General features: G+C 41.9%; 1 protein-coding gene across 1 annotated transcript; it reads left to right on the top strand.

The window, feature by feature from the left end:
- The first annotated feature begins 484 nt into the window (after positions 1-484).
- On the top strand, positions 485-1,420 carry LOC101600868 (olfactory receptor 9I1). The gene has a single exon (XM_004667600.2). It carries the CDS (start codon positions 485-487, stop codon positions 1,418-1,420), a length of 936 nt encoding a protein of 311 aa, XP_004667657.2.
- Positions 1,421-11,999: the final 10,579 nt, after the last annotated feature.

The following is an 11,999-nucleotide window of genomic DNA, read 5'->3' on the forward strand; positions in this document are numbered from 1 at the left end:
GAAAGGTTTTGGGGAAAGAAGGGGTAAAACTAAGGTCAGTGTATAAAAGGTACAGAGAGACAGCCAGAATCCAGGTGCAAAAGAAGCGCTATCAGGTAGAACTGTTCTGGATGAGGCTCATAGAGAAACAATGTGACCACATAGTGGTGTACAGTAGAGACTCTCATGCCAAACAGGGTTTGAAAAGATGACATTTTGGTCCCTTCTAAGCCTGATCATCAATGATTCTTATCCTCATAGATATTGCCTGATATAAAGCAGAATTAATCCCAAACAGAAGTGCCAACTCAAGACCACCTCCATAAAATTTGGATATACCCAAGGAGAACCAGCCAGAGGCAAGATATTGGTAAAAAACAAACTTTCAAATAATAGTACCAGAATTATAACTTAATTTCCACCACAAAGCAAAATATTTTGTTTTTCAGTCTTGGATATTTTTGTTTGTTCATTATCAGACTAACAAACAGTCTGCATTAAACCCATGGCCAAGAACAACCTCACCACAGTAACAGAGTTCATTCTCATGGGCTTTACTGACCATCCGCAGTGGAAGGTTCCACTCTTTATGGTGTTTCTTGGCTTCTACCTGGTCACCATTCTCGGAAATGTGGGCATGATTTTTCTCGTTCAAGTGGATGTCCAGCTCCACACCCCAATGTACTTCTTCCTGAGCCACCTTTCTGCACTGGATGCCTGCTACACCTCTGTCATCACCCCTCAGATCTTGGCCACACTGGCCAGAGGCAAAGTGGTCATCTCCTATGGACACTGTGCTGCCCAGTTCTTCTTCTTCACCATCTGTGCAGGTACAGAATGTTTCCTGTTGGCTGTGATGGCCTATGACCGCTATGTTGCTATTAGCAACCCACTGCTCTACACTGTGGCCATGAACCCCAAAATCTGCTGGAGTTTGGTGGCGGGAGCCTATGTGAGTGGGGTGTCTGGGGCCATCCTCCGCACTGCATGCACCTTCTCCCTCTCCTTCTGTGAGGACAATCAGATCAATTTCTTCTTCTGTGACCTCCCACCCCTGCTGAAGCTGGCCTGCAGTGACACAGAAAATGCTGAGATTATCATTGTCTTTTTTGGCAACTTTGTGATTTTGGCCAATGCCTTAGTCATCCTCATTTCCTACCTACTCATCATCAAGGCTATTCTGAGGATGAAGTCTCCAGGTGGCAGGGCAAAAACATTCTCTACATGTGCCTCCCACCTCACTGCTGTGGCTCTTTTCTTTGGGACTCTCATCTTCATGTATATACGGAGTGGCTCCAGAAAATCCCTGGAGGAAGACAAGGTCGTGTCTGTGGTCTACACAGTGGTCATCCCCATGCTGAACCCTCTGATCTACAGCTTGAGAAACAAGGATGTGAAAGCTGCTTTCAGAAAGGTCACTGGTAGCTTCCAGGTGTACTAAGGCATATAGACTTGAGTCAGAGGACCTCTCATCTTAGTTGGCTTGCTAGTGTATGCTAACATGCAGCCATTGCAAATCTCGAATTCCCACAAACAGAGAATGCAGACAAGTGCCACCAGTAAAGGAGAAACATGATTGTGTTGTCCAGCAATTCCACAAGACTTTCTTCTTACCACTGTCTTTCACTTTCAATTCATTTCCTGGTACTCAGCCATCTTCCGATGCCATCACTTACAGAATGTAAGGTCCAAAGGATTTTGTGTTACTTCACCTGACCCCAATTCTTACCACTTGTCTCTGCTACTCTCAACATTACAATGACTATATCTCAAAAATTACATGTGGGGATTCCTGTAAATTTAACTAACTGGCTGTTTTTATTTCCCTTTTAATAAAAATTTAAATAAAATAAAAAATTTAAATTTAAATAAATTTAAAGAAGTATTGTATAACATAGGTCCCTCCCCCTTTATCATTTTTCCATTATGCTTAGGCCACAATAAGAGAACTTGAAAATTGCCTTGCAGCTTGACAACAGCTTTTTTGGTTCCTTCTCTCATGTTGTGCTTATATCTTCCACATGAAATAAGCTACCGTCTAGTATGGAAAAGTCTCCACAAGGGCTAAAAATAGTTTCTAAAGCTCATAGTGCATTGATTTTCCTCCTGACCCTATTGCCTACCTATGAGATGTGCTCACCAAGCAGCCTATGTCGAGGTGCAGTTGAACCACAGATTACCTTCTATAGCAAATATCTACTGAGTAGCAACTCCTACACCAAATGAAATCCATAAGAGCAGAATCTTGGTTTCCTTCCCAAGTCCAAAGCCCAGGTCAGATGAACCCTCAGAAACTGATTGAGGGGGGGCAATAAACATGTCAAAGTAGGTCTGAATTCTCTCTCCATTTCTTTTCAGCACTGAAGAAAATGGCATGAAGGTGACAATACTCTTTGTCACAGATAAAGCATACAAAGCAAGGGAAATGGGTCACTCAGGGTTTGTTCCTACTTACTGTGTGCTTGCCTAAATGAAGAGAAAGGAAAAAAATCCCAATGTGGAGAGCTGTCAATACAGGGAGCTGACTTCTACAAATGAAATGCTTTGTTTCATTCATTAATTTGCATTTTGAACATGTATTGGCTCACACACCCCTACTGAAAGCAGACAAATCATCAAGGAGGATTGTGTAGAGCCTCTGTCTTTTACCATTGTACACAAGCATCATCTTAGATGATATCTACAAGATGATAAAAACACCAAAGAACTCACTGGATCAGAAAGCTCCATGTTTCAGAAACAAAATGGTTGCTTGAACAGGAAGTCAACACAGTAGGACATGGAGAGGATCTACTTCCTCCAAATTGAAATGTTGGCCCCTAGAGGAAGGATAAGGTTCATTAGGTTAAGGAAGATCACTAAATTTACAAAACTTAGGAAGTTCAGAGAGTTGTAAGACTCACAGTGCCCCTCCCCAAGGACACACAAGTGGTAAGCAGTTGCTAAGGAGGAAGATACTCTTATGGAGCTGCTTGCAACTTGTGTGGGGAGCTCCAGGATGCAGCTTTCATGAGTTAAACCCATGCTAGAATGATCCTCTCAACAAAACAGCTACTTTGAGTCATCCATCCTTCCGTAAGTAACCCCAATAAACCCATTGGTTTACCGATCTAGACTTGGGTGGAATTGTACATGTGCCCTATTGGCGGTAAATAGACATTTGTTTACATCTCCTCTGGGGGAAAAAAATCACATAACAGATCTATATAGTCACAAGCTCTGATGTTTCATATCAGTGTCCCAAGAAAGATTATATAATTGCATCCTCTATGGGCTTTAGATCCCAACAGCGCCAATCTCCAGGGACTTGTTCAAAAACAAGGTAAAATATTGACAATGCTCCAATGACAATGCTTTAAAGGAACTGAAGTTCCTTTAAAGAGTACAAAAACCAGACCTTTCACTACAAGGTAATGTAAGTTCTGTGACTATATTGTGTATGTATTCCAGAGACTTCTGAATATATCCTCCAAATTCTTAAACATAATTTAGACCTATATTTACACAAATTGCCTTTCTTCCCAAGCTTTTAATTTTGTCTTTTGTTAAACAGAAATAGGAGTACATACTTTGCTGAGGCAGCAATCAATAACAAAGATGTCAAGTGCAGGGAACAACAAATAACATAGAGATATTATCATTGACCTGACAATATAACAAGTATTCAGAACATGGACAGAGAACAGTCCCCATCTTCTCTTAGGATTTTCCCTAGCCAGTGAGGTCAGACAGAAAGGTATTTGTAATGAATGCTATAGGAAGAGGAAATACAATGATAAAGGTGATGATCTGAGCACTGTCTCCTGGTCTATGGGTGTCCCAGAAATGCTACAGTAATCCTGCTATGCCTGTGGTTCAGTAATCCTGCTATGCCTGTGGTTCCATCCTGAATATGTGCTCTCTTGTTTATGCTTTCTTAGCATTTTGTGGCATTTCCAGAGGGCCTAAATATGATGGTACTGGTAAAACCTTATTGAGATACATTTGAGTGGGGATGTTTTCTGACACACTAAGTACAAGTTATACCTCTATGTTTCAATTTTCTCTTCTGCTAAATAAAGACAATGTAGTGACCAGATACATGCAAGACTGTCTCTTTTTTAATAGTGGAGCCTTGCACCAGTCTCAGTTTCTCAGGCCTCACTGAGCCCATCCTAACAGCCATGTGCATAGTGCCATTATACACTGGAGAAGAGAAACCAGCAGATTCTCACTTGACATAATGCTACATTCAAATGTAAAGCATTGACAGACATGACATAGAAACTAGCACAGAAGCATGGGATTTCAGGCAATGTTCTTATTGGATAGGTTTTCCCATAAAATAGTCATTGTCATGAACTCATACAAGTTGTAGCTACTGCCCTCCAGGATGATGCTCCCAGATGAATGTATCTGTTCAGTTAAAAGGCATCCATTCGAGCATGACAGTGTCTCTTCTTGGATTGTATGGGCAAATCTAACCAGATTATGCCCAAGGCTAAACTAAAAAATTATGGCCACTCTTGGAAGGAAATGTCTTAAAAATGCCGTGGTTTGAGACTTCTAGTTAAGATGGTGGCATAGGAACCATGCCAAAGCAGCCTAGGAGAGAAAAAACCCACAAAAAAAAAATACGCTCTTTTACTAAAAAGTGAGGTATTTAAGAAATTACCAATGGCAGCAGAGAAGTAGAAAAGATCCAGGCCATGTAGAGCCCACATATGCAAGCAGAAGCAGCTCCAACAGTGGTGGCACCAGGTCCGTGGTGGTCACAGGTCCATGGGGCCACAGCAGAAAGGCTTGGCTTGAGCCTCAGAAAAAGCCGGGTAAGGGGATTCTCCACTCACACTGGATCTCCTCACAAACTCAAGAAATATGAAACGTGAAGGTAGGGTCACAGCAAACAATGGAGGAGAAGATCAGAAGGTAGAGGATCACATGGACCAGCAGGAGAACTAGAGCCACAATCCACAGCCTCTCCTCCCCAACCACCAGCATAAGCACCAGCAAGCAGCAGAGACCTGGGGAGGGGAGCTCATAGCACCTAGCACCAGAGACCAGAGCAGTGATCCAGCAACCCAGGCAGCCTACTTGAACCCACAGTGCACCAAAGAGGGACGTAAACAGGAGCGCAGCATAACTGAGACCAAAATCATCCCAAAAGGTACTGGGATTACACCAGGTCAGTACCTGCCAAACAAGCATGGTATATAGGACTGATATGGAAGTGCTAATATTACTAAATCATAAAAAACTGGAAGCTTTTCCACTAAAATCAGGAACAAGGCAAGGGTGTCCATTGACCCCACTTTTATTTAATACAGTTCTGGAAGTCTTAGCCATAGCAATAAGGCAAGAGACACACATAAAAGGGATACAAATTGGAAAGGAAGAGATCAAGTTATCATTATTTGCAGATGACATGATTCTACACATAAAGGGCCCTAAGACCCTACCAGAAAACTGTTAGAGCTGATAAACACCTACAGCCATGTAGCAGAATACAAAATAAACACACACAAATCAGTAGCCTTCCTATATTCTAACAACAAACACACAGAAGATGAAATCAGAAAATCACTCCAATTCACAATTGCATCAAAAAAAGTTAAGTACCTTGGAATAAACTTTACCAAGGAAGTGAAGGATCTCTACAATGAAAATTTTAAAACACTCAAGCAAGAAATTGCAGAAGATATTAGGAAATGGAAAAAAAATCGACACATAGTCTCACTCATCTACAACACCTAACCTGAATCTACCCAAGATACCTTATATACCCAGCAAGCACCTCATGGACTAGACAATAGGATGGATGGGGAGGGCGGGGAGGGCATCGAAAGGTGGAAAACAGTAATCTGGACCCAAATGGCAATGGTACCATAATATTCTACTTCCTAAAAGACAGACCAAATGGCTGAACCTTCACTAGACCCTTACAGGAAACACCTGAACCACATGACACTGGAGAGGGTAGGATCAAGACTAACCTAAATCTTCTACATCTTCCCTCCCTCCCTCTCCCCCTCTCCCCTCTATCTCTCTCCTCTCTACCTCTTGTATATTAGTTATGTTTTTCCTCAATTTCTTAGTGGGCACTGACCTGTAACCCCCACTTCCAGCTTCGGGCTACCATCCACAATGAGCTTTTGATCAGAGAAACCTACAAGGCTTCCCAAAACAATGACAGACTTCTGTCAGAGTACTTGATGACCCACCAAAGGCCAGTGGTAAGACCCTATTGCTGAAGACTCCATACACAGCTGACACGTAAAATGGAATGGCATGGCTGGAAGCCAGGAGAGAGTCAGTCCCCAGACAGTCAGCGTGTCTAGTGCCAGAAGGTGCTACATGGGTGACTGGGGGAAATGACCAATATCTGTCCAAGCAACTCAATGTCTAACCTAATTAGCAACAAATAACCTGATGTGATGCCCACACAAGTGCAATAGTGGCACACAGCCATGGTGGGGAACCAACTGCTCTTGATTTGGCTAACTGATCCCCTCAGTGGTACAAGACCCATAGCTGGAGCTGGGAAACAAATCAGAACCATACCCAAGCATAAGCCCACTCTCCCACTCTCCAATATCAAGCTACCATCACTCATGGGGTACAAGAGGGCCTACACCTATCAAACTATCAAAAAAGTAAGTGTTATCTCAATTTTCCGGGTGCTAACTTACTCTCCGTTGGAGAATCTGCTTCTCTTTTTCAGATACATGCAGATCCTAAGGAGAGAGCTGCCCCAACATACCTCAAAAGGGGCCCGACTGAAACTAAGGACAATTGGCAAAACAAGCAAGGGTGATGTTTTCCTATGAACCAGATACCAGCACAAAGGAGAAGGAGATCAACACAGAGAAAAATCAACTCCTACCAAATCAGAGAGCCAGAGCCTCAGAGGCCCCCCAACACCTCAGCACTGAAGCAAACCAAAAATGAACCCAACATGGCTCAGGGAAATTTTGCGGAAGAGGGGGAGGGAAGAATGTCAGAGTCACATGTTGGGTCATGATATGCAGAGACATTTATCGTACCAATAACTGTGGGCTAACTCCACAATGCACGACCCACTTACATCAACAAGGAGTGTCCAATGGGAGGGGGTAGATCATAGATGAGCCTAAACAATGGTACCAAACCACCTGTATTTGCTGAAAAGAAAACTAATAAATTAAATTAAAAAAAAAAAAAAAAGAATGATGGCGCTGGAAAGAAGTGACAGGAGTGCTCAGCACTGCAATATCTCTATCACACCAGGGTCTATTGCAGAAGAGGTGCCGAAAGAACATAAGATCCAAAGGAAGGGTAGGACTCCTTACAATGTGCTTCCCCCAGACACAAAATGGCTTGGATGTCCATGACCTCACAGTGCCTGACACTACCTACACAAGACCATCATAATAGGAGGAAAAGATGATGACATCAAAATAAAAAGAGATTGATTGAGAGGGGGAGGGTATATGATGGAGAATGGAGTTTCAAAGGGGAAAGTGGGGGGAGGGAGGGCATTACCATGGTATATTGTTTACAATCATGGAAGTTGTTAATAAAAAAAATATTAAAAAACAAACAAAATAAAAGGCTTTTTCAAAAAGTGCCATAGTTGATAATAATGTCAGTATAAATACTGTGAGGTAGTGGGATAGTGCTAAATGTTTTTTAAGATTATGATCATTTTGAAATTGAACTTTCTGATTACTTAGTACACATATTGAAATGTTCAAAGACCCCTTTTAAGAAACTCAGAGAAACTAGTATTTATAATAATTCAGAGATAACAATAGCAAAAATAACCCTTGGAGAACAAAGAGTTTAATATCTTAAAGTGGGAATCCACATCTCTAAATCTCCAGTCCAAGAAAACCTATGATAAATAAGAACAGAAAAAACTGTCTCAAAAAAAGTTCTATTTAATTCCTAAGATATAAATATGGGCTAGAGAAATGGCTTGGTGGTTAAGCACTTGCCTGTGAAGCCTAAGGACCCCAGTTCAAGGCTTGAGTCCCCAGGACCCACATAAGCCAGATGCACAAGGTGGCCCATGCATCTGGAGTTCATTTGCAGTTGCTGGAGGCCCTGGTGCTCCCATTCCCTCTCTCTTTCTCCCTCCCTCTCTCTCTCTCTCTCTCTGTCTGTCTCTCTCTTCCTCTTTCTCTCTCTGTCACTCTCAAATAAATACATAAAAATAAACAAAAAAAATTTAAGATATAATAATAGAATTGAGTGAAAACTTTTAAAAATTCCAAATTTAATTATAGACACACTAAGGCCAAGCCTAAGTAAGATGTCATGATACAAGGCCAATCCACAGCCCAGGCCAAAGGAATGAAAGTTGATTTATGTCATATGACTGTCCCTTTTGACACCACAGACAGTTAATAAATGGGCTTGTTATGTATTTGAACTTCAAAATTTTGTCTACCTCTGTCAATAAAGGCAGCTGGAGGAGAAATTAATCATAGGAGATTCTTTTTTTCTTTTCTTAAAGTGTTAAACTAAGCAACTCTGAAATCATTTTTCTGTGTTAGAGAAACACACACATGTACCAGCACACACACACAAACATCAACACACATACACACTCATGCAAAAGAGAAAGGAGAAGAAAAGAAACTTAATAAAAGTATTTTAGGGTTTTTTTTCTACATCTAAAACACCAGATTTTGGTTTTACCTTATAACCCATGGAATCCCTAAGATTAATATTGGCAAGTAGCTTCAAAGGGTTCTGTAGGAACTCTGTAGCTAATAGAAACTCCATAGTTCACAAACAACCCAACCAGTCTCCTAGTAAGAATTAAAATGTGTGGAGGAGCAGCCTCTATCTCTACTCCCCAGAGGCATCCCCCCAGAGCCAGGAGTGTTCTGGAGAGAACAAAGGAACTCACTCCATGGGCAAAAATCAGCCTCATTTCTACATAAAACAGGCCCTACTAAATACCATTATTCCCCTTCCCATGAACTACTAGATTAGAGGTGAAGAATTAAAGGTAAGGCTTATAGTTGAGAATAACCACTAGAAGATAATAAAACTATGCCTTTGTATGACATTGTGGTAGAAATTCTGCACTTGAAATTCATTCTTTGACATGTTATTTCAACCTTCTGGACTTCAAAAAGCACAGTTCAAGAATGAAAGCCATGCTGGCTACTCAAGGATTATTAGGGGAAATTACTAATGTAAAAATATACCTAAGAGAATAAGAGCACCATAAATCTAATTATTTCCACAAAAAAAATTACTTTGTCTCATGGGCCCTAAAGAAAAGAGATCCAAAGCAAATAATGACCTGCATCACAGAATAGACTATTTAAGGACTCATAAAAATTGTTGAAATACTGGATATATTTGAGTTGATGACAAAGGAGATGAATTGAAAGTGAGTACTGATCATCTTTGTCTTGGAAGAGAATAGTTTTATTTGCTATACAGAACCAAGCAAAATAACAATATGTAGAAGGTACAGAAAGAGCAACTTAGCATTCTCACCAAGCAGTGTTCCAAAGCCAGAAAGTCCCCATTACACAAAAGATTGACACAAGGCCCAGCATGAGACAACTCTGGAAGCACCACACACGGCAGCCTATGTAGATGGCCCTGCCTTGGGCAGGTGCAACCTACAAAGTCATATGGAGAAGGTCTGATGTGCATCTGAACTAGGTGATGGATATTCTAGTAAAAAAGAAACCCTTTATCCTAGCCAGTGTTACTAGTATGAGGAATTTTGTTCTTAAAAAGGATCAGGGATGGAGAGATGTCTTAGCAGTTAAGGTGCTTGCCTGCAAAACTAAAGGACCCAGGTTTGATTTCCCAGGACCCACATAAGCCAGATGCACAAGATACACATGCATCCAGAGTTTGTTTGCAATGGATGAAAGCCCTGGCATACCCATTCTCTATCTACATCTCTCTCTCTTCCTCTCTCTCTTTCTGTCTCTCTCTCAAATAAATAAGTTAATAAATAATAAAAGAAGGTTCTAACAATAATCAAGTGAATTTGCAGAAATACTGTGCTAAGGTCCAATTGTAGAAGGTGTACATACAAGGTTTAAGTGGATTCTTTTTTAATATACTTTACTCATTTATTTATTAGAAAGAGGGACAGAAAGAGAAAGGGCACAGCAGGGCCTCTTATCACTACAAACTCCAGATGCATGTGCCATTTTGTGCATCTGGCTTTATATGGGCACCAGGGAATTGAACTCAGGACATCAGGCTTTGTGTGTAAGTGTCTTTAACCACTGAGTCATCCTTCATCCCCTGTATTCTTTTTTATTTACTTATTTATTACTAACAACATATTTCGTATGGATACATCATGTGTTCCTTTTTCCCCTTGTCCCTGCCCTCATTCTGCTGGGGATCCTCCTCATTGGGGTTGGAGATATTCCCCATGGGATTGTCGGTTATGCATTGTGGGAGCAGCAATCAGTTTTAGGGGAGGCAATGTGTCTGGGTATGGTATCTCAACCTGTGACTCTTACAATCTTTCCACCCCCTCTTCTGTAAAGTTCCCTGAGCCATGGTGGGCGTGGGTGTATTTTAAGTCACTTCAGTGATGAGCTCTTAGGAGCCTCTGGATCTCTGCTTTGGTGGGTGTTGAGTATCCTCAGCGTCTGTCTCCTACACCCTGGTGCTGATTATCAGGTTCAGCATGGAAGCAGCACTCGTGCTCATCTTCCCAGTTCCTCTGTGGTTCCAGCTGTGGCTTGACTGAACTGTGACAAGTAGTTTATCTCCTTGGGTCTCACTACCTTCTGAAAAGGAAAAACAGATTCTCCAATGGAGAATGATATCAGCATAGTTTAAATGGGACAAGCTTTATTAATTTAGGGAGAATTTGATGGATGTAACCCCTCTTTTAGCCAAAGACTAGTGAGAGCTTGACACTTGAGAACATAATCTTTGTCTCCATAGGATTCTGACCTGGTTTCCAATTCCAGATATAGGTCCTTTCCACTGGGCAGATCTCTTAGCCAATCAGAAAGCTGCTGGCAACCCACCAAGGCTGTGTGCCACTGCTGCATTTGTATATACATCCTGTTAGGGTGTTTTCTTCTGAGTAGCTTAGACCTCTGATTGCTCAGATCATTGCTGGCCACTTTCCCCTAGTAGCTCATGTAGTGCTTTCCAGCACTACAAAGGCTAACTGTCAGGGTTCTGGCTCTCTTCTGGGTTCCAGCCAGGTCTTTCTGTGCTCTGTGTCAGCACTGTATGGTGCCTTCAGCAATAGGGCCTTACCCTTTGCCTCAGATGGGTAATTCTGCTTTGACAGAAGCCTGTCTTGTTTTAGGGACCTTGTATGTCTCTCTGGTCAATAGCTCATTGTACAACCAATTTCTGGTACTGGGAGTTACAGGCCAGAAACAAAAAACTTTTTTTTTTTTTTAAATTTTATTTATTTATTTGAGAGCGATAGACACAGAGAGAAAGACAGATAGAGGGAGAGAGAGAGAGAGAATGGGCGCGCCAGGGCTTCCAGCCTCTGCAAACGAACTCCAGACGCGTGCGCCCCCTTGTGCATCTGGCTAACGTGGGACCTGGGGAACCGAGCCTCGAACCGGGGTCCTTAGGCTTCACAGGCAAGCGCTTAACCGCTAAGCCATCTCTCCAGCCCCAAAAAACTTTTTTTTAAGTTAGGCTTCATCCCACCCCCTTCAAGGTCCCTTCTTTTCAGGTGCTGTCACAGTCAGGTTCATAATGCTGGGATAAAATACCCAACCAAGAGCAACTTGTGAGAAAAAGGATTTACTTTGGCTCAAGTGGAAGCTCCATAAAAGCAGGGGAAACAATGGCATGGATTGAGGGTGGACATCACCTCCTGGCCAACAGCAACTGAACAACAGCAACAGGAATTTGCCAAACATTGGCAAGAGGAAGATGGCTATAATACCCATAAGCCCACCCCTGACAATACACTGCCTCCAGGAGGCTCTAATTCCCAAATCACCATCAACTGGTAACCTCTCATTCAGAATACCTAAGTTTATGAAGGACACCTGAATCAAACCACTATATTCCATCCCTGGTCC

This window comes from Jaculus jaculus, chromosome 1, assembly GCF_020740685.1.
Source record: "Jaculus jaculus isolate mJacJac1 chromosome 1, mJacJac1.mat.Y.cur, whole genome shotgun sequence".
Classification (NCBI taxonomy): Eukaryota; Metazoa; Chordata; class Mammalia; order Rodentia; family Dipodidae; genus Jaculus; species Jaculus jaculus.

What these genes read in the sequence shown, in the direction of transcription:
- LOC101600868 (XM_004667600.2), top strand. Translation starts at nt 485, where the DNA reads ATGGCCAAGAACAACCTCACCACAGTAACAGAGTTCATTCTCATGGGC.